The following is a 21,967-nucleotide window of genomic DNA, read 5'->3' as shown; positions in this document are numbered from 1 at the left end:
CTCCTGCAACGGTGGACACACCACAGCAGGCCGCTCTGTTGTCATTTGAAGCAACAGTAACGTGTTTTGACTGGTGAATTCGCCAACGAAAGGTAAATATCAAAGTATACATTTATTTCAAATCACAGTTTATGTCATGGGTAGCCTATACGGTTTGCGCCTTTGAGACAGCAAGCAGGCTGTATCTTCAGAGAACATTACAGGTGTTGCCCTGCCACTGATCTGTAACGTTAGCTAGCACTAGCTAGTTACTAGCTAGCTAACAGTTCGATTTGATATCATTTGCAATTTAGTTGGTCAACAAAAAACGTTCTTCAACCAGGTTTACAATACACAATAAAGACGTAATCGCACCCGCGCAATGTTGAAGTTAATTTGCGTTTTCACGTTAACGTTATTGTTTGGCAACTGTTAGCTGCCCGTCTTGGTAAGTCATGGCCAGCATAATGTTCCAAGTAACTCTAGTTATTTATCACAGTTAGCTGCTAACACTATCGAACAAGGATGCATTCAAGTGTTGGTTGGGTTCTTTCCTGCTGTACCTGTTGGGAGGACTTGCAAAGCTATCGTGAATAGTGATTTACTCGCACGTATATATAATGAACGTTGTCAAAGTTGCTCACTTCTACACTTCTGCCCACCTGCGGATAATCAGCGAACCTACACGATGAACCCTCTTGTGACTTCTGTAACGTTTATGTTTCGGCACTTAAAGGTGGTAGGCTATATGTCAGACATTTATTGTAATAAATTATGAGGAGGCGCCAACTTTCTCAAGTGAGAATGACCGATCCCTCTCAAGGCCCACACTATCTCAACAGAACATAACATGAATCCCAAAACACCTACCACAAATGCTAGACACAAATCACAAATCTCAATATCTCTAGTACATTTCCATTTGTGACTTGCTCACAAACAATAATATAGTGTAAATGAGCAAATATAGATAGCACACATGGTTCTTCACACACACCTCCTTAGGGTTAAAATTTCTTCCTAGAATGTCTTTGGGATTTTCGAGAACTCTCTCTTCAAATATGCTTCACAGGAACTCAAAAGAATGCAATTTACACAGACCTATTCTTCTCTCTCATTTTGCAACGTCAGGTTTCAAGCAAAGTGGAATTTTCAACAGATTTAATATGAATGCATAGGGACTGAAGTAAACGTACATTAATTGTGGGAATACTACGGCATAGATCTCTAAAGCAAGGTAAGACATTGCATCATGTCTCAGAACCATCCATATAGAAGTTCACGGACGGGATACAGGTCTCAAGATGACTTCTATGAAGACCCCGGTTCACTGTACACTGGGCAGAGAGATGTTTACCAAAGACCCGAAGACCTCCCTCCCCCCCAGAGTTACCAACCTTCCAGCCGTGCCATAGAGACCAACACATCCTTGAGACCTGATGTCCTCAATATTCTTGATAGCTGTGGGCTAGAGCCCAGTGACCTCTCTCTCCTCGCTGAAATGCCAGAGGACCTCATCACCGTGGAGACCCTACCTCATCTGCTGAAGAAGCTGAGGGACAGCAAGACCCCTGGAGCTGCGCCTCCTGCTTCTGCCTCCCATTTCACCACCAGCGCTCCAGCTCCATCACCAGCACCTCCGCCAGCCTACGAGAGGAAGCGGCTTTCTACTTCCACAGAGTACCGGCCAGTTCACGCGCCTCCTCATCCTGCTCCTGCCAGCGCACGCAATCTCAGAGAGACGTGGCAAGATCACGGCCATGACCAAAGGCATACCAGCGTTTCTGCTCACCATTCTCGACAAGGGGCCACTTCTAGCTATGCGGTAGAGTATGGTCATTCTAGACATGAGAATTTGCATCATGGCCATTCTGCAAGCTACAACGCAGAGCCAAGACAGAGCCGCATTTCAGCTTCTTCCCGGCGTGACATTGACTACCGACAGAAGCCAGTGGTCGATGATGGTCAGCCACCGTATCTCCAGAAGAAGGACGTGCGCCACACATTGCCATCGAAGAGAGAGGCATCAGATTTTCATGGCAAAACTCCATCGGTTTTCCCATACGCCTGCCAGCTCTGCAACATGGTTGTACTTTCTAACAAGGTAAGTAATGTCACTTTCATTCGTGCTTTCCCTCTCTCAGTGATCTTCATTGTGTTATCCTTTTGAGTGGGTTGGGCTCCACCGGCGAAGCAGGTAGGTAGCATAGAAGAGCTGTTATGTTCAAAACAGGTCATTTTATTATCTAGATGTTTTACAATGGGAAGTGTTTACGTTTCATATGTGTAAAAGTGTATTGTATTTTTTTTTTAAGGACTGGAATCAACACGTAAATACTGCTCAGCATGCTGACAGTCAGCTCAAGCTGCTGCAGAGGTTGGTCATTTTAATTTGTTTAACATATTATTAGAATTGGGTTAGATATAGAACACTAAGATTGTTGAATTGGACCATTTTCCGTTACAAGAATAATGGCAACATTCACGTTCAATTACTTGTTTTTATGCACATAAAGGTATCCAGCATGGGACTGCCACATCAGTTCAGTCAGAAGGTACGCGCCAAGATTTATTTCAAGTTGTTTATCTTGCAAGTGTTTTTTTGTTCTGAGTATTTTGTAATTCTGAACCTTTTGAATTTCAAAGGGGGGATGATGATCATCCTCCTACAAGAACAACTGCCCATGATCGTGCAAAAACTTCAAGACCACAGAAGAGATCTGGCCAGTCCATGGGTAAAATACAACTTCTGCTGTGTCAGCCGGCACTTAAATTGTGGAACTATCAGATGCACCAATATACATTGACTGTTTTTCTCTCAGTATAGGAATAGCTTCATCTCTACAGTCACATGCCATTTTGGCTAATTGATTTTGTAATCTTTCTAGTCTTGCGGGACCAGACCTGCTTCCAGAGTTCAGTCTGGAAATTAAAACACAAGTTAACATTACAAGGCTTTCACTCTTTTCACCTCCACATTAGCCAGTACTTTTATCAAAAGACTTCAAATACTCCCTAAGGAAACATTCAAGCTGGTTTAGATATGTCAAATGCCATTAATGTTGTAATTACTCCTACCTACATTCAGTCCACATTTCATCATTGCTGTCTACAGGCGTATGGTGGTTTTGTACAAATAAGTGTCGATAAATATGATGGGGGAAGTAATGTTTTGTAATGTAATGTAGCATGATTATTCACTCATGTTAATCTCTGATCAATTCTTTGCCTTTAGAAGGACCCTCAAAAAATGAAAAAAGACCCAACATGAAAAAGGTCAAAGAAAATCCCAAAGTAAGTATCAGTAATCCAGCTCACAATTTACTTACAGTTAATGGAAATGCGTTTGGTAACACTATTTTTTTTCCATGTCCTTGCTTCTGTACTTAGATTGTCGGGAAAGTTATTTCTGTCAAATATTCTGCCAAAAGTATTGATGAGGACTATATAAGGAGGCTCCTGGGACAGTTTGGGGCTATCGTCAAAATTATAATGTTCCCATCATTGGTAAGTAGCTCTTGCTCCTTATTAACGCCCATCACTGCTGATTAAGGGTGTCAAGTTGAAGGCCACTGGTCACTTGCTTGTCTAGCCAGACCATAGACTGGTCTATACATACACAAAAGAGTAGATGCACCGCGCTTCTGCAGCATTACATCTGGTGCTTCAGACGAGAAAAGGGACCATGTAGATATAGATAGATAGATAGATAGATAGATAGATAGATAGATAGATACTTTATTGATCCCCAAGGGGAAATTCAGGAAATATACTAAAAGTAAAAACTCGGAGCAGCACAGATGTACTATTTAGCTGGATTTTAATTAAGGTGCACAAAGGGACTAACGTTTCGATGCTTCATGCATCTTCCTCAGAGTCCTTGCATAGCATGGTCTATATACAGTCTATGAGCCAGACCAGGGGTTCTCAAAGTGTGGGGTACTAGGGACATGACCGGTGGGACGCTATGAATAGGAAGAAATTAGTTTTTCTGTGCCTATCTTTAATAACGCCTCTCTTTTTTGACAAGGAAGATCATAGATTCAAAACAAAATAGGCAGATACAAACAAAAGATTCATAAACAGACAAACATATGAATTAAAACAACATCTGATCCAGCAGACCGAGACGGGAAATGTAACGTGTAACACAAATGCGAAAAAAGATTAACACTACCATTTTGCCAGGTTGATGGGATCAGGTGAGGCTTGAAATATCCCCATCTCCAAAGTGGGGAATGACAGAGAAAGTTTGAGAACCACTGAACTAGACACATATTAAGCCCTCAATAAGACTGCAACTCTGTGCCAAAATAAACGTATCATCAAAGTTACCCTATGGAATCACTATGAAATCAGCAGTCTTCTGATATGAACTAGGGATGTCTTGGGATGTCCAGCACTTGTCCTGTTGTGTATCATGATTGTTGCCACCCTGCTAAGGTGTATAAAAGACCCTGACTATTCAATGTGGATCTCAACAACACAGGCATTTGTGGAAATGGGCTCCAACGATCAAGCTGGAGATATTGAAAAATACTTCGCTTCAAATCCATTGGAAGTGGAGGGAGGTCAGGTTGTCTTTGCTATATCAGAAGCATTTAAGTTTCTTAAGGTACGTTTTGTGTTTGCTTTTGTTTTGTTTTGTTATCAAATTAATATTTTGTTCAGGTTTTTTGTGAAGTAACCTCATGAAATTCATGAATGTGTTGTGTGTTCATTCTAGAGTTCCAAGGTGGTGTGTTTCTCGCCCTTACCTGCTGGAGAAGGACTGACCAGTGAGCTTACAGCTGTCGCAAAACGATTTGGCCCAGTGAAGAACACCCTGTTTTTACCTTCTCGGGTAACAGACACGTCCCAAGCAGCATATTAGCTAAGAGAAAAATGTGTGATGTATTTAAGCTTGATTATTTAGTTGTAGTTGGAACTGTTGTATTCTCAGTTATCAGTTGCTTTGATGCATTTCTCGAATCATTATTAACATTTGCACAACAGTTAAACTGTAAAGCAATGGAGCACTTGTGATTGATAGATATAACCATGACTGTGATTACCTGCAGCACTTGACTTACTGAGTGCCGTACCAACCCCACTTTCTCACAAGTGCAATATTATAGTAAACAATTAGTGATGTATCCATTCCTATAGGCCTATGCAGAAATGACCAATGCAGCAGACGCAGAAGCCATGGTAAATCATCATGCCTCCCAACCATTGAAACTGAAAGGGACTGTTATTCAAGTGGACTTCTCCTCAGAGTATGAAACACTAAAGTAAGGAAATGTGCCATTTTAGCATTGTCTCCTTTGGTTCTTTAAAGATTTTTGTTTTCTTTTTTCTACCATTTGCCTGTTTTTACTTGTACAGAACTGTCATTAATGTAAGCTAATGTAAGTTGAGACGGCATTACAGAATCATTAGGATTGTTTGCCTGATGTTGCATTCTGAGTTGCCTAAACACACTGAGGCCTAGATGTACTAAGAATTACTGCCAAATTACCATTAAATTATCGTATGTGGAAAACTGATCGCAGTGGATGAAATCGCATTTTGCGTGTCACTGAAGCGCAGAATGGCTATCTGTGCATAGAAGTGAGAAACGATACGAGGGTGCTCTGAAAATAGGTTAAAATGAAATTCTGCCAAAATTCTATACCCTATTTAGGTGTCTTGACATTTTTTGCATGTACACTTTTCACAGGGTGAAAGCGAGAATTCATGAAGTCCCTTAAAGGAAAATTCAGTATTGAGAGATTTATATTGTATATGTAAAATAGACCCGAACTGTCATTATTTTTAGCCATATCGCCCAGCCCACATGTGCTAATAGTGGTTGATTATGTATTTTGCCATATGTATGAAAACATATGTATCACTACATTTTTATTTGAGAGTGTTTGAATTTGTCATTTTTCTTTTCCATCCAATAACTGAGATCATGTGACATGTCCTAACAGACTTTTATTCACGTTGTCAATTTGCAATTAGTTAATAATGGCTGTCTTCGTCAGGGATTGTGCTACAAAATGTAAATCCCCTGAAAAGCACATAAGGAAAAGTCACAGCCCTAGGAGAAGTCACAGATCCAGAAGCCGATCTCGAAGTCCCAGGAGGAAGTCCAGAGACCGAAAAGACTCAAAGGAGACAACGCGTTCTTCTCAAAGCCGGAAAGATTCAAAGGAGAGAACACATTCATCATCACACCATCAAAGCAGCTCCGCTCCAAGAGAGGAGAAGCCCAAAGGGAAATCTCAAGATTCTCCCCCAAAGCCAGCTCCTCAGAACGTCCCTGAAGGGAAGGTGGGCACTGACAAGGAGGAGGGCAAAACAAGTGAGGAAGTTAAGGCGCCTGGACCCTTGGAATTACACGACTCTGATAGCGACTCAGACCTGGAGGGCGTGGCAGTGATTGCAGAGGACGACGAAATGGAGGGCGTGGAAATTCTCGATGCAGTGGATTCTGATGGGATCGAGGTGGAGGAGGAGGATGACGAGCAGGTGGCCTCCAGAGACGGAGACCAAGATGGAGAGCAGGAAGCGGAGGAGGAGGAGGCCGAAGTCCAGGAGAAGGCTGCAGGCGAGGTGGAGTCTCATCCTACAGAAGAGGGCTCAAGCAGAGCCAGTCGTCCAGAGAAATCAGAAGTGTGTGAAGAGGTGACTGACAGTGGGGTGTTGGCATCCTTTAGCAGTAAGGAGGAAGACGAGGCCCCACACGCTGCAGAGGTATCCGAAAAAGGCGAGACTCATCCTCAGTCTGAAAAAGAAGTCATAGAAGTGACTTCGGCAGGAGATCAGGAGAATGAGGAGTTAGATGAGAGCACAGCTCAGGATGTGGAAGACACAGCCGGAGACAAGGAGGAGACACCACAAGACGTGGAGGATGGGTCAGCAGAGATGGAGCAGGTCGCAGATGAGGAGGTAGCCTTTTTTGTTTGGTTTTGAGTGCAATTGCCTCCTGTTCATTTAGACGGGCTAATCAACTCTTTACTCCTATTCTACAGGACGAATTTGATTTTCCAGAGAGCCTTGAGAACTTGATTACTTTAGATGAAATTGATGATGAGGATTCATCAGATGAGCAAGGTATTGTATAACATATTGTAAACCGTGTGTGTGTGTGTGTGTGTGTGTGTGTGTGAGTATGTCTATAAGTATACAAGCAGCATATATACAAATTCACATGATGTTTTCATGAGACTAGAAGGGTGTACTACAAAGCAAATTGCTGCCTGCATCAAATTAAATTGCGTACAAAATTGTTGCTGGGTCAGCAACCATTTTTGAGAGCTTAAGTGCTCTCATAAAAACCTATGTAACTCCTCGGTCACTGCGCTCGAGGTCATCTGACATTGCCACCCCACTCCCACAGCAATCCAGACTTTTTTCATCTGTGGTCCCCCAATGGAGGAACAATCTGCCAAGCTCCATCAGAGCAGGGGCATCCCTCTCTATCTTCACAAAACTCTTAAAGACACGGTTCTACCTAGATCGAGTTGCTACAACCAACTACTAGAGCCCCCATGTTCATGCCCCAAGAGTGTAGCACTGCAGCTGCCTGGGGTTCATCATAGATCAACAGAGATCTATGTGAAAGATCGCCGAAATTGTCCTTCATGAGAACACCATCGAGGGTGAATTGTCTGAGTGGGTAATTCATGAAATAGATTGGTATTAAAATGGTATTACATTTATCCATGGGAACAACCATTTTTATATAGGCAGAATTCTGCAAGTAGCATATTTGACAGAAGCTTTCAGGTGTGGCTCCTCCATTTTCTGAGACGTTAGTAGGTGGGACTTTCATACGTTTGGAGCTCTTATCTCGAGCATAACCTGCTCAGGAGTTTGGCAAGTTTGCAGCATGCATGGCAATCAGGTTAAAGGAGAGCCACCGTCATGTCATTGTAAAGTTGGCATAACATAAACCACTAATCTTGCTTCGTAGTATACCCCCATAGGTTACATTTTTGTTGTTTCATCTGCATGCAAGTGTCTATAATTTGAACCAGACACTATGCTAACAACAATGGCTGTGAATGAATCTACTCCGTTTCTCTTTAGATTATTCAATATTAATGTAAAATACATAGATTTAGTACAGATTTCACCATTACAAAGCAATATTTAAAATATATATTGTGCAAAATGTGCTTTCTTATGTCTATCTATTTCTTTTTGTCTTGTCTTGCAGATGCAAAGAATTCACAAAGTTCGGTATGTCTGTCAGTCTCTTTTAATGTGTAGGCTCAGGGCAATTTTGTTAATGGGTTAATTTTAGAAATTAGTTCTGAAGTTTAAAAAATCCCATAGAGATGTCTTGGTTACATTTCCCTTCAATTTGCAATTGCCTCTAGCCTAAGACTTAGTTGAGGAGTTCTATACCGTATTGAACATGAAATTGAAGAATGGTAATGAACTAACCGTTGAATTCAGGTCTTCGATCAGAGAGTCATCTGCCTCAGGAATTTGCCACAGGCATATTACACAGATGAAGAGTTTTGGAAGATTGGGAAGAGGTATGGAAAGGTGGCACGCTACTTCCTAATTCGAAATCGATGTGAGGTGAGTAGAGTTCATACATGATGCAAACAGCACGTTTCACCAGGAAATTCTATCTTCAATCTTACATGGGAGCTACACCAGGTGCGTAACTGTAACTGAACTGAAGCGTTCCGTTTGCGAAGCGTATGCTGCAGCAGTTAATAATCACTATAATCAATGGAAGTAGCTACACCAGACGCGACAGTTGCGCGTACATTCGCAAAAAATAGACCAGTCTTCTAAACACGCCTGGTGTAGCTCCCCTGTTAGCCCATATGTTCTTTTTGTCTTTCCCTCTACATTCCTTCACAAAAGCTGCCGCTGCTCTCTGTCACTCAGAGCAAACGTCTGTTTTTAGTTTGATGCCTTAGACATTGTACAAAATGCTAAACTTGTTTACACAATTTTTTGTGCAGGGCTTCATTGAAATGGAGAATGGCGATGATGCGAAGAAAGCAGTGAGCGACTTGACACGAAGGAAATTTGTATTTCACGGTTACGCCTTGGAGGTCGCACTTTCTTGGAAATACAAGAAACTGGTCAACGCGTGAGTCTTGCTATTGAATCTCATGAAGTCGGGCAGTCACATGGATTTAAGATGTTCGATATTCATATCACCCCCCACACCCCAACCCACCCCCCTTCCCCCTCTTGTGTGCACTATGCTCTGGTGAAGAAAATCTGTCTGGCTATTTCTGATCTGTTTTACTCATTTTAAACTCTAGATGGGTTCCCGAACCTGAGAAAAAAGACAAGCAGCAGAGCAGTAAAAGAAGTGAGAGCAGAGAGCGGAGCCGGTCACGCTCAAGATCCAAATCTAAGTCCCAGTCGAAGCAGTCTCCAGCAGAATCCAAGGACAAGAAATCTGATCAAAACAAGAAGAATCTAGAGGATTCTGAAGCTTTGGCGGAGAAGTCCAGTGAGACTTCCAAGAACCAAGAAATATGTAGTCCACACAAGGATTCTTCGCAAACGGCCGGGGAGGAAAGCCAATCGCCCGTCAGAGAGGTACAAGTGAACAGAGTGTATTGTTTAACAGACGCTTTTGTCTGTGAAATGAGGAACAGCACAGTATTTATCTTTTGTTACCATGAAGCTCATTCTTATTTGTTTAGGAATCTGTGAGCACTGACAAGACAGCCGCTGACAAAGACGCCACAGTTGGACAACCAATCAAGGCAAAGCAAGACGAAGACGATGGTCTTAGCCAGTACCAGCCAAACAATCCCGTTGGTACGCCACCCCCCACCAATGTGCTTCCTGATTGATTTTATGATTGAACAGACTGAGTCACAGTAACTTAATGATATGAGTGGTGATGTGTGTAAAAGAAGTGTGATGTAATTGTCCACCACAGGGCAGGAGTTTGTTCGGCCTGTTGTGGGTTACTTCTGTAACCTGTGCAACATCATCTATGCCACCGAAGAGGAGGCCAAAAATGAACACTGCAGTAGCCCGTCACATTTCCAGAAGTTTAAGGTAAAGACTTAACTTTATTGTAATGTTTGATTACATTTTAGCTATTGATTGCATATGTTCATGTAATGGACATATTTGCTGATGAAATCTGAGTGCAGCGATTTTCCTTTTTAGTAATTTTGCAGGGCTTAATGACCTTACATTATGTAGATTTTGGCATTGGCAGAATTACGTTACAGCCTGTATATTTTGAGCATATTGGTGGTTTGTTCTGGTGTTTTCTGTGCATTTGTCACTAACAAGGAAAGGTAAGTAAATGTTAACCTGATGCAAAGTACTCGTGAATATCGGGGAGTTTTTCGTCATCTCTGACAATCACTCTTTAAAAGAAATTGTGCTGAACATTTTTACTTATTTCCTAAACATCAAAACATTTTCAGAACTGTATTTCTCTCCCATCATTTCATAGGAGCATTTGGAAAAGACCAAGACCTGAAAAGGAGTTTGAGTTGAGGATTTCTTTTTTACTGATGCATGTCATTTTCTAACTTCCAGCTTCATAATTGTTGTTCGCATACCATGAAGATTTTGCTATTTTGTTAAACTGAGCAAATAAATTGGCACATAATTCTATGTTGTGCCCTGTTTTTGTTTACATTACCATGTCTCATGATAACTGCCATTTGTGATTAAAGTTTAGAAAGCAGAACTGTTTCTGACTTTACTGTATTCATTGTACATATGTACTACAGTGTAAACAGTACATAGGCATAGACAGTAGCTTTAATATATAACAACCAGATTTTAATCGGAAATGTTAGTATCCATATTTACATGTAGCAGAACTACTCTCGCTGAGCAGCCCTTGACTTTTGGGTTGAAATGTTTCCACACATTGTTCAACACTTCAACAGCATCTCCAACAACTGAACCACTTTAGGTCACACTACAAATGAAATACCCGGGAATGTCTCCATATTTGTTACTGTACATTATTTCAATGTTAAGGGGGAAAAAATAAATCAGAGAGTCAAACTCTGAGACCTTATTTTCAATTATAATAGTATGTACTGTATGTTTGTTTGTATCTCAACTGTTAAAATTTTGATTAATATGAAATGTCCACAGATCTTTCCAACTATTTACAAAGCATATTTTATTCGTTCAAAGATATGCATATGTATATTTGTATAACATTATGATGAATATACATATTTTTAAGAGCATGGACCCTTGATGAAATGTATGTAGGTGTTGAGCCAGAGTACAGTTAGCAGATTTCAGTAGAGGTATTTTTAAAATGACCTTACTGAATATATCACCTATGTTCATTAACGTGATAACAATTTCATTCAAATGTAACCTGTGACTTGATGAACCAATATGCAAAGAATCCATATTGCTCACCACCTCCAAATTTAGAATCTCTGTGACGTCATCCCCATGCTCCAGGGTGACACGCGGTGGTAAATTTTGGCACTGACTGGAATATTCAGGAACTGTCTGGAACTTCAAAAGGCAGTATATAAAGTAGAGTGCTCACCGTGCTGAAACCAAACAGAAAAACCCTGGGCTACGCTACAAGTAGTAAACACAGCAAGAACTCCCGACTCTCACTGAAAATGTTGAGCCTTCACGGATTCCAGCCCTCCCTCAGCCCCTTTGTGGACTTCTACTGGCCCGTCCGCAGTATCTGGCCTCACGTCCGACCTCTTGACATTCACAGAGATCTTATGCTGAGAAACACGGAAGATATACCAAGCAGTCTGGAGCTCCTGAAGAAACTTCAGCACCACATCTTCCAGGAGATTGACCAAATCCCAGCTTCAGAGGAGCTTCATCCACTTCCTCTCAACCTTGAGAAGAAGGGAGATGGTTTCGCTCTGACACTGGACACTAAATACTTTTCTCCTGAAGAGCTGTCAGTCAAACAGGTGGGCAACAAGCTACAAGTGAGCGGCAAATCTGAGAAGAGGCACGAAGATGGAAAAGGCTCCTATTCCTACAGGGTTCAGGCCTTCAGGAGAGAGTTTGATCTCCCCGAAGGGGTGACTCCTGAGGCTGTCACCTGCAGATTGGCAGAGGGAAAGCTTCACATTGAAGCACCAGGAAAACAGAGGCCTTCCATCTCTGAGAGGGTAGTGCCCATCGACTGCAAAACAGCGGAATCCACAGAACAAGTAGAGAAGATGACAAAAGAGGACAACGCTGCAGATTCAGCCGAGATGAAGCAGTAAACCCACTGCTGAAAATTGACTTTTTTTGCATCCTTGATTTAAAAAGCTGGTCTTTTGAAATGTTACTCAATTTCTTATTGTGTCTCCATGAAGTTGAATGTGCTGAATCTTTTTTTTTGAATATTATGAACAACTGATTTGTATAATTTCATTTTTTTAAAAAAAAAAACGATGTGATGATATTAATTCATGTGATATAATAAACCTTTTCATACTAAACAACAATCATAAAACTTTCATTGTATGCCTTTTGTTACTGATAGAGTGTGAACACCAACACTCAAAATACAAACATTTTCAAGAGCACCAGAAGATCTGACAGAGGACACAAACAAATCTTTCGTTAGTCTATGTAAACATATCATATTCAAAACCCCAAATTAGGAATCATTCAAATAAAATCTAAAGCATAACATACAGGAATAAGTCAGTGAAATTGATGTGTGTATCAACAACAGCATCAAGTCAAAATGCAATTTTTCAAGAACAATAGTGCACTTTCTGATGAAATAGTGTGAGTATAGTGTGGTCTATTTCTGTTGGAAAAAGAGGAACAAATTCATTTCCATTTTCAAAGTAGCCTTTCAGTCAAAAACCCATCTTACTGAGGAATAGATATTTACTCCTGGACAGCATTTTTCACGTATTTGTTGTCGTTTTTTGGATCTATTTGTTCAGACATGAAAACAGCGGTCAATGCAAAATTGCTTTGAATCCACATGAACGTACACTTATTTACAAAGTTTATTAGATTCTTTCATGAGGTGAAACATGAAAATATCTTTGTGTATTTACCATCATGATAATTATGTTTCTTTTCAAATATCTTCACTATACTGTAAATGAAACGTACGTGTTAGGATACAGTACAGTTTGCACATTTCAATACGACCATGCTTGCTTTAAGCCTGAGTCATTTCAAGATAGGCTACTCAGAATATTCTGAGTATTTTTAAAATCACCTTACCGAATATCACCTCTTTAATAATAGGTGTTCATTAACGTGACAACAATTTCGTTTAAATGTAACCTGTGACTTGGTGAACCAATATCCAAGAATCCATATTGCTCACCACCTCCAAATTTAGAATCTCTGTGACGTCATCCCCATGCTCCAGGGTGACACGCGGTGGTACATTTTGGCACTGACTGGAATATTCAGGAACTGTCTGGAACTTCAAGAGGCAGTATATAAAGCAGTGAGAGCTCACCGTGCTGAAACCAAACAGACAAACCCAAGGCTACGCTACAAGTAGTAAACACAGCAAGAACTCCCGACTCTCACTGAAGATGTTGAGCCTTCACGGATTCCAGCCCTCCCTCAGCCCCTTTGTGGACTTCTACTGGCCCGTCCGCAGTATCTGGCCTCACGTCCGACCTCTTGACATTCACAGAGATCTTATGCTGAGAAACACGGAAGATATACCAAGCAGTCTGGAGCTCCTGAGGAAACTTCAGCACCACATCTTCCAGGAGATTGACCAAATCCCAGCTTCAGAGGAGCTTCATCCACTTCCTTGCAACCTTGAGAAGAAAGGAGATGGTTTCGCTCTGACACTGGACACTAAAGACTTTTCTCCTGAAGAGCTGTCAGTCAAACAGGTGGGCAACAAGCTACAAGTGAGCGGCAAATCTGAGAAGAGGCACGAAGATGGAAAAGGCTCCTATTCCTACAGGGTTCAGGCCTTCAGGAGAGAGTTTGATCTCCCTGAAGGGGTGACTCCTGAGGCTGTCACCTGCAGATTGGCAGAGGGAAAGCTTCACATTGAAGCACCAGGAAAACAGACGCCTTCCATCTCTGAGAGGGTAGTGCCCATCGACTGCAAAACAGCGGAATCCACAGAAGTAGAGAAGATGGCAAAAGAGGACAACGCTGCAGATTCAGCCGAGATGACGCAGTAAACCCACTGCTGAAAATGGACTTTTTTTGCATCCTTGATTTAAAAAGCTGGTCTTTTGAAATGTTACTCAATTTCTTATTGTGTCTCCATGAAGTTGAATGTGCTGAATCTTTTTTTTTGAATATTATGAACAACCGATTTGTATAATTTCATTTTTTTTTTTAAAAAACGATGTGATGATATTAATTCATGTGATATAATAAACCTTTTCATACTAAACAACAATCATAAAACTTTCATTGTATGCCTTTTGTTACTGATAGAGTGTGAACACCAACACTCAAAATACAAACATTTTCAAGAGCACCAGAAGATCTGACAGAGGACACAAACAAATCTTTCGTTAGTCTATGTAAACATATCATATTCAAAACCCCAAATTAGGAATCATTCAAATAAAATCTAAAGCATAACATACAGGAATAAGTCAGTGAAATTGATGTGTGTATCAACAACAGCATCAAGTCAAAATGCAATTTTTCAAGAACAATAGTGCACTTTCTGATGAAATAGTGTGAGTATAGTGTGGTCTATTTCTGTTGGAAAAAGAGGAACAAATTCATTTCCATTTTCAAAGTAGCCTTTCAGTCAAAAACCCATCTTACTGAGGAATAGATATTTACTCCTGGACAGCATTTTTCACGTATTTGTTGTCGTTTTTTGGATCTATTTGTTCAGACATGAAAACAGCGGTCAATGCAAAATTGCTTTGAATCCACATGAACGTACACTTATTTACAAAGTTTATTACATTCTTTCATGAGGTGAAACATGAAAATATCTTTGTGTATTTACCATCATGATAATTATGTTTCTTTTCAAATATCTTCACTATACTGTATATAAAACGTACGTGTTAGGATACAGTACAGTTTGCACATTTCAATACGGCCATGCTTGTTTTAAGCCTGAGTCATTTCAAGATACTCAGAATAGCCTGAGTATTTTTAAAATCACCTTACCGAGTATCACCTCTTTAGTAATGGGTGTTCATTAACGTGACAACAATTTCGTTTAAATGTAACCTGTGACTTGGTGAACCAATATGCAAAGTATCCATATTGCTCACCACCTCCAAATTTAGAATCTCTGTGACGTCATCCCCATGCTCCAGGGTGACACGCGGTGGTAAATTTTGGCACTGACTGGAATATTCAGGAACTGCCTGGAACTTCAAGAGGCAGTATATAGAGCAGTGAGAGCTCAGCGTGCTGAAACCAAACAGACAAACCCAAGGCTACGCTACAAGTAGTAAACACAGCAAGAACTCCCGACTCTCACTGAAGATGTTGAGCCTTCACGGATTCCAGCCCTCCCTCAGCCCCTTTGTGGACTTCTACTGGCCCGTCCGCAGTATCTGGCCTCACGTCCGACCTCTTGACATTCACAGAGATCTTATGCTGAGAAACATGGAAGATATACCAAGCAGTCTGGAGCTCCTGAAGAAACTTCAGCACCACATCTTCCAGGAGATTGACCAAATCCCAGCTTCAGAGGAGCTTCATCCACTTCCTCTCAACCTTGAGAAGAAGGGAGATGGTTTCGCTCTGACACTGGACACTAAAGACTTTTCTCCTGAAGAGCTGTCAGTCAAACAGGTGGGCAACAAGCTACAAGTGAGCGGCAAATCTGAGAAGAGGCACGAAGATGGAAAAGGCTCCTATTCCTACAGGGTTCAGGCCTTCAAGAGAGAGTTTGATCTCCCAGAAGGGGTGACTCCTGAGGCTGTCACCTGCAGATTGGCAGAGGGAAAGCTTCACATTGAAGCACCAGGAAAACAGACGCCTTCCATCTCTGAGAGGGTAGTGCCCATCGACTGCAAAACAGCGGAATCCACAGAACAAGTAGAGAAGATGACAAAAGAGGACAACGCTACAAATTCAGCAGAGATGAAGCAGTAAACCCACTGCTGAAAATGGACTTTTTTTGCATCCTTGATTTAAAAAGCTGGTCTTTTGAAATGTTGTTCAATTTCTTATTGTGACTCCATGAAGTTGAATGTGCTGAATCTTTTTTGGAATATTATGAACAACCGATTTGTATATTTCATTTTTTTTTCTCAAATGAATGATGTGATGATGTTAATTCATGCGATATAATAAACCTTTTCATACTGAACAACAATCATAAAACTTTCATTGTATGACTTTTGTTCCTGATAGAGTGTGAACACCAACACTCAAAATACAAACATTTTCAAGAGTACCAGACGATCTGACAGAGGACACAAACAAAGCTTTCATTAGTTCATGTAAACACACCATATTCAAAACCCCAAATTAGGAATCATTCAAATAAAGTCTATAGAATTACATACAGGACTTAGTCAGTGAAATTGATGTGTGTATCAACAACAGCATCAAGTAAAAAGGCAATTTTTCAAGAACAATACTGCACACTTTCTGATGAAATAGTGTGAATAGTGTCGTGTATTTCTGTTGGAAATAGAGGAACAAATTCATTTCCATTTTCAAAGTAGCCTTTCAGTCAAAAACCCATCTTACTGAGGAATAGATATTTACTCATGGACAGCATTTTTCACGTACAGTATTTGTTGTCGTTTTTGGATCTATTTGTTCAGACATGAAAGCAGCGGTCAATGCAAAATTTTATTGAATCCACATGAATATACACTTGTTTAAAAAGTTTATTACATTCTTTCATGAGGTGAAACATGAAAATATCTTTGTGTATTTACCATCATGATAATTATGTTTCTTTTCAAATATCTTCACTATACTGTAAATGAAACCTACGTGTTAGGATACAGTACAGTTTGCACATTTCAATACGACCATGCTTGCTTTAAGCCTGAGTCATTTCAAGATAGGCTACTCAGAATATTCTGAGTATTTTTAAAATCACCTTACCGAATATCACCTCTTTAATAATAGGTGTTCATTAACGTGACAACAATTTCGTTTAAATGTAACCTGTGACTTGGTGAACCAATATCCAAGAATCCATATTGCTCACCACCTCCAAATTTAGAATCTCTGTGACGTCATCCCCATGCTCCAGGGTGACACGCGGTGGTACATTTTGGCACTGACTGGAATATTCAGGAACTGTCTGGAACTTCAAGAGGCAGTATATAAAGCAGTGAGAGCTCACCGTGCTGAAACCAAACAGACAAACCCAAGGCTACGCTACAAGTAGTAAACACAGCAAGAACTCCCGACTCTCACTGAAGATGTTGAGCCTTCACGGATTCCAGCCCTCCCTCAGCCCCTTTGTGGACTTCTACTGGCCCGTCCGCAGTATCTGGCCTCACGTCCGACCTCTTGACATTCACAGAGATCTTATGCTGAGAAACACGGAAGATATACCAAGCAGTCTGGAGCTCCTGAGGAAACTTCAGCACCACATCTTCCAGGAGATTGACCAAATCCCAGCTTCAGAGGAGCTTCATCCACTTCCTTGCAACCTTGAGAAGAAGGGAGATGGTTTCGCTCTGACACTGGACACTAAAGACTTTTCTCCTGAAGAGCTGTCAGTCAAACAGGTGGGCAACAAGCTACAAGTGAGCGGCAAATCTGAGAAGAGGCACGAAGATGGAAAAGGCTCCTATTCCTACAGGGTTCAGGCCTTCAGGAGAGAGTTTGATCTCCCAGAAGGGGTGACTCCTGAGGCTGTCACCTGCAGATTGGCAGAGGGAAAGCTTCACATTGAAGCACCAGGAAAACAGACGCCTTCCATCTCTGAGAGGGTAGTGCCCATCGACTGCAAAACAGCGGAATCCACAGAACAAGTAGAGAAGATGGCAAAAGAGGACAACGCTGCAGATTCAGCCGAGATGACGCAGTAAACCCACTGCTGAAAATGGACTTTTTTTGCATCCTTGATTTAAAAAGCTGGTCTTTTGAAATGTTACTCAATTTCTTATTGTGTCTCCATGAAGTTGGATGTGCTGAATCCTTTTTTTTGAATATTATGAACAACCGATTTGTATAATTTCATTTTTTTTTTTAAAAAACGATGTGATGATATTAATTCATGTGATATAATAAACCTTTTCATACTAAACAACAATCATAAAACTTTCATTGTATGCCTTTTGTTACTGATAGAGTGTGAACACCAACACTCAAAATACAAACATTTTCAAGAGCACCAGAAGATCTGACAGAGGACACAAACAAATCTTTCGTTAGTCTATGTAAACATATCATATTCAAAACCCCAAATTAGGAATCATTCAAATAAAATTTAAAGCATAACATACAGGAATAAGTCAGTGAAATTGATGTGTGTATCAACAACAGCATCAAGTCAAAATGCAATTTTTCAAGAACAATAGTGCACTTTCTGATGAAATAGTGTGAGTATAGTGTGGTCTATTTCTGTTGGAAAAAGAGGAACAAATTCATTTCCATTTTCAAAGTAGCCTTTCAGTCAAAAACCCATCTTACTGAGGAATAGATATTTACTCCTGGACAGCATTTTTCACGTATTTGTTGTCGTTTTTTGGATCTATTTGTTCAGACATGAAAACAGCGGTCAATGCAAAATTGCTTTGAATCCACATGAACGTACACTTATTTACAAAGTTTATTACATTCTTTCATGAGGTGAAACATGAAAATATCTTTGTGTATTTACCATCATGATAATTATGTTTCTTTTCAAATATCTTCACTATACTGTATATAAAACGTACGTGTTAGGATACAGTACAGTTTGCACATTTCAATACGGCCATGCTTGTTTTAAGCCTGAGTCATTTCAAGATACTCAGAATAGCCTGAGTATTTTTAAAATCACCTTACCGAGTATCACCTCTTTAGTAATGGGTGTTCATTAACGTGACAACAATTTCGTTTAAATGTAACCTGTGACTTGGTGAACCAATATGCAAAGTATCCATATTGCTCACCACCTCCAAATTTAGAATCTCTGTGACGTCATCCCCATGCTCCAGGGTGACACGCGGTGGTAAATTTTGGCACTGACTGGAATATTCAGGAACTGCCTGGAACTTCAAGAGGCAGTATATAGAGCAGTGAGAGCTCAGCGTGCTGAAACCAAACAGACAAACCCAAGGCTACGCTACAAGTAGTAAACACAGCAAGAACTCCCGACTCTCACTGAAGATGTTGAGCCTTCACGGATTCCAGCCCTCCCTCAGCCCCTTTGTGGACTTCTACTGGCCCGTCCGCAGTATCTGGCCTCACGTCCGACCTCTTGACATTCACAGAGATCTTATGCTGAGAAACATGGAAGATATACCAAGCAGTCTGGAGCTCCTGAAGAAACTTCAGCACCACATCTTCCAGGAGATTGACCAAATCCCAGCTTCAGAGGAGCTTCATCCACTTCCTCTCAACCTTGAGAAGAAGGGAGATGGTTTCGCTCTGACACTGGACACTAAAGACTTTTCTCCTGAAGAGCTGTCAGTCAAACAGGTGGGCAACAAGCTACAAGTGAGCGGCAAATCTGAGAAGAGGCACGAAGATGGAAAAGGCTCCTATTCCTACAGGGTTCAGGCCTTCAAGAGAGAGTTTGATCTCCCAGAAGGGGTGACTCCTGAGGCTGTCACCTGCAGATTGGCAGAGGGAAAGCTTCACATTGAAGCACCAGGAAAACAGACGCCTTCCATCTCTGAGAGGGTAGTGCCCATCGACTGCAAAACAGCGGAATCCACAGAACAAGTAGAGAAGATGACAAAAGAGGACAACGCTACAAATTCAGCAGAGATGAAGCAGTAAACCCACTGCTGAAAATTGACTTTTTTTGCATCCTTGATTTAAAAAGCTGGTCTTTTGAAATGTTACTCAATTTCTTATTGTGTCTCCATGAAGTTGAATGTGCTGAATCTTTTTTTTTGAATATTATGAACAACCGATTTGTATAATTTCATTTTTTTTTTAAAAAAACGATGTGATGATATTAATTCATGTGATATAATAAACCTTTTCATACTAAACAACAATCATAAAACTTTCATTGTATGCCTTTTGTTACTGATAGAGTGTGAACACCAACACTCAAAATACAAACATTTTCAAGAGCACCAGAAGATCTGACAGAGGACACAAACAAATCTTTCGTTAGTCTATGTAAACATATCATATTCAAAACCCCAAATTAGGAATCATTCAAATAAAATTTAAAGCATAACATACAGGAATAAGTCAGTGAAATTGATGTGTGTATCAACAACAGCATCAAGTCAAAATGCAATTTTTCAAGAACAATAGTGCACTTTCTGATGAAATAGTGTGAGTATAGTGTGGTCTATTTCTGTTGGAAAAAGAGGAACAAATTCATTTCCATTTTCAAAGTAGCCTTTCAGTCAAAAACCCATCTTACTGAGGAATAGATATTTACCCCTGGACAGCATTTTTCACGTATTTGTTGTCGTTTTTTGGATCTATTTGTTCAGACATGAAAACAGCGGTCAATGCAAAATTGCTTTGAATCCACATGAACGTACACTTATTTACAAAGTTTATTACATTCTTTCATGAGGTGAAACATGAAAATATCTTTGTGTATTTACCATCATGATAATTATGTTTCTTTTCAAATATCTTCACTATACTGTATATAAAACGTACGTGTTAGGATACAGTACAGTTTGCACATTTCAATACGGCCATGCTTGTTTTAAGCCTGAGTCATTTCAAGATACTCAGAATAACCTGAGTATTTTTAAAATCACCTTACCGAGTATCACCTCTTTAGTAATGGGTGTTCATTAACGTGACAACAATTTCGTTTAAATGTAACCTGTGACTTGGTGAACCAATATGCAAAGTATCCATATTGCTCACCACCTCCAAATTTAGAATCTCTGTGACGTCATCCCCATGCTCCAGGGTGACACGCGGTGGTAAATTTTGGCACTGACTGGAATATTCAGGAACTGCCTGGAACTTCAAGAGGCAGTATATAGAGCAGTGAGAGCTCAGCGTGCTGAAACCAAACAGACAAACCCAAGGCTACGCTACAAGTAGTAAACACAGCAAGAACTCCCGACTCTCACTGAAGATGTTGAGCCTTCACGGATTCCAGCCCTCCCTCAGCCCCTTTGTGGACTTCTACTGGCCCGTCCGCAGTATCTGGCCTCACGTCCGACCTCTTGACATTCACAGAGATCTTATGCTGAGAAACATGGAAGATATACCAAGCAGTCTGGAGCTCCTGAAGAAACTTCAGCACCACATCTTCCAGGAGATTGACCAAATCCCAGCTTCAGAGGAGCTTCATCCACTTCCTCTCAACCTTGAGAAGAAGGGAGATGGTTTCGCTCTGACACTGGACACTAAAGACTTTTCTCCTGAAGAGCTGTCAGTCAAACAGGTGGGCAACAAGCTACAAGTGAGCGGCAAATCTGAGAAGAGGCACGAAGATGGAAAAGGCTCCTATTCCTACAGGGTTCAGGCCTTCAAGAGAGAGTTTGATCTCCCAGAAGGGGTGACTCCTGAGGCTGTCACCTGCAGATTGGCAGAGGGAAAGCTTCACATTGAAGCACCAGGAAAACAGACGCCTTCCATCTCTGAGAGGGTAGTGCCCATCGACTGCAAAACAGCGGAATCCACAGAACAAGTAGAGAAGATGACAAAAGAGGACAACGCTACAAATTCAGCAGAGATGAAGCAGTAAACCCACTGCTGAAAATTGACTTTTTTTGCATCCTTGATTTAAAAAGCTGGTCTTTTGAAATGTTACTCAATTTCTTATTGTGTCTCCATGAAGTTGAATGTGCTGAATCTTTTTTTTTGAATATTATGAACAACCGATTTGTATAATTTCATTTTTTTTAAAAAAAAACGATGTGATGATATTAATTCATGTGATATAATAAACCTTTTCATACTAAACAACAATCATAAAACTTTCATTGTATGCCTTTTGTTACTGATAGAGTGTGAACACCAACACTCA

The 21,967-nt window shown here is 40.6% G+C and overlaps 7 protein-coding genes across 8 annotated transcripts; all 7 read left to right on the top strand.

Annotated features, from left to right (window-relative positions):
• The first annotated feature begins 25 nt into the window (after positions 1-25).
• matr3l1.1 (matrin 3-like 1.1) lies at positions 26-10,935 on the top strand. Of its 2 annotated transcripts, XM_062525296.1 has the most exons (19): positions 26-92; positions 1,111-2,083; positions 2,295-2,356; positions 2,496-2,534; positions 2,626-2,714; positions 3,215-3,273; positions 3,370-3,486; positions 4,469-4,594; positions 4,706-4,822; positions 5,128-5,252; positions 5,991-6,897; positions 6,981-7,062; positions 8,171-8,193; positions 8,413-8,541; positions 8,937-9,067; positions 9,246-9,528; positions 9,636-9,753; positions 9,878-9,999; positions 10,409-10,935. In XM_062525296.1, exons 2-19 carry the CDS (start codon positions 1,232-1,234, stop codon positions 10,433-10,435), a joined length of 3,408 nt encoding a protein of 1,135 aa, XP_062381280.1. In that variant the 5' UTR covers positions 26-92; positions 1,111-1,231; the 3' UTR covers positions 10,436-10,935. The 2 variants fall into 2 exon arrangements, with proteins under 2 accessions (XP_062381280.1, XP_062381281.1); XM_062525297.1 differs by lacking the exon at positions 1,111-2,083 and having other exon boundaries at positions 43-92; positions 10,409-10,641.
• Positions 10,936-11,087: 152 nt separating this feature from the next.
• LOC134069339 (heat shock protein 30-like) lies at positions 11,088-12,298 on the top strand. Its single transcript, XM_062525298.1, has one exon. It carries the CDS (start codon positions 11,562-11,564, stop codon positions 12,174-12,176), a length of 615 nt encoding a protein of 204 aa, XP_062381282.1. The 5' UTR covers positions 11,088-11,561; the 3' UTR covers positions 12,177-12,298.
• Positions 12,299-13,383: 1,085 nt separating this feature from the next.
• Positions 13,384-14,078, top strand: LOC134068618 (heat shock protein 30-like). Its single transcript, XM_062524304.1, has one exon. It carries the CDS (start codon positions 13,467-13,469, stop codon positions 14,076-14,078), a length of 612 nt encoding a protein of 203 aa, XP_062380288.1. The 5' UTR covers positions 13,384-13,466.
• Positions 14,079-15,238: 1,160 nt separating this feature from the next.
• Positions 15,239-16,148, top strand: LOC134069337 (heat shock protein 30-like). The gene has a single exon (XM_062525295.1). The coding sequence runs from the start codon at positions 15,364-15,366 to the stop codon at positions 15,976-15,978; it is 615 nt and encodes a 204-aa protein (XP_062381279.1). The 5' UTR covers positions 15,239-15,363; the 3' UTR covers positions 15,979-16,148.
• Positions 16,149-17,187: 1,039 nt separating this feature from the next.
• Positions 17,188-17,899, top strand: LOC134069336 (heat shock protein 30-like). The gene has a single exon (XM_062525294.1). The coding sequence runs from the start codon at positions 17,271-17,273 to the stop codon at positions 17,883-17,885; it is 615 nt and encodes a 204-aa protein (XP_062381278.1). The 5' UTR covers positions 17,188-17,270; the 3' UTR covers positions 17,886-17,899.
• A 1,146-nt stretch (positions 17,900-19,045) lies between these two features.
• LOC134069335 (heat shock protein 30-like) lies at positions 19,046-19,861 on the top strand. Its single transcript, XM_062525292.1, has one exon. It carries the CDS (start codon positions 19,171-19,173, stop codon positions 19,783-19,785), a length of 615 nt encoding a protein of 204 aa, XP_062381276.1. The 5' UTR covers positions 19,046-19,170; the 3' UTR covers positions 19,786-19,861.
• Positions 19,862-20,945: 1,084 nt separating this feature from the next.
• On the top strand, positions 20,946-21,775 carry LOC134069334 (heat shock protein 30-like). Its single transcript, XM_062525291.1, has one exon. The coding sequence runs from the start codon at positions 21,071-21,073 to the stop codon at positions 21,683-21,685; it is 615 nt and encodes a 204-aa protein (XP_062381275.1). The 5' UTR covers positions 20,946-21,070; the 3' UTR covers positions 21,686-21,775.
• Positions 21,776-21,967: the final 192 nt, after the last annotated feature.

Source organism: Sardina pilchardus, chromosome 21 (assembly GCF_963854185.1).
Source record: "Sardina pilchardus chromosome 21, fSarPil1.1, whole genome shotgun sequence".
NCBI lineage: Eukaryota > Metazoa > Chordata > Actinopteri > Clupeiformes > Clupeidae > Sardina > Sardina pilchardus.
This window is presented reverse-complemented; position numbering and strand designations above follow the sequence as displayed.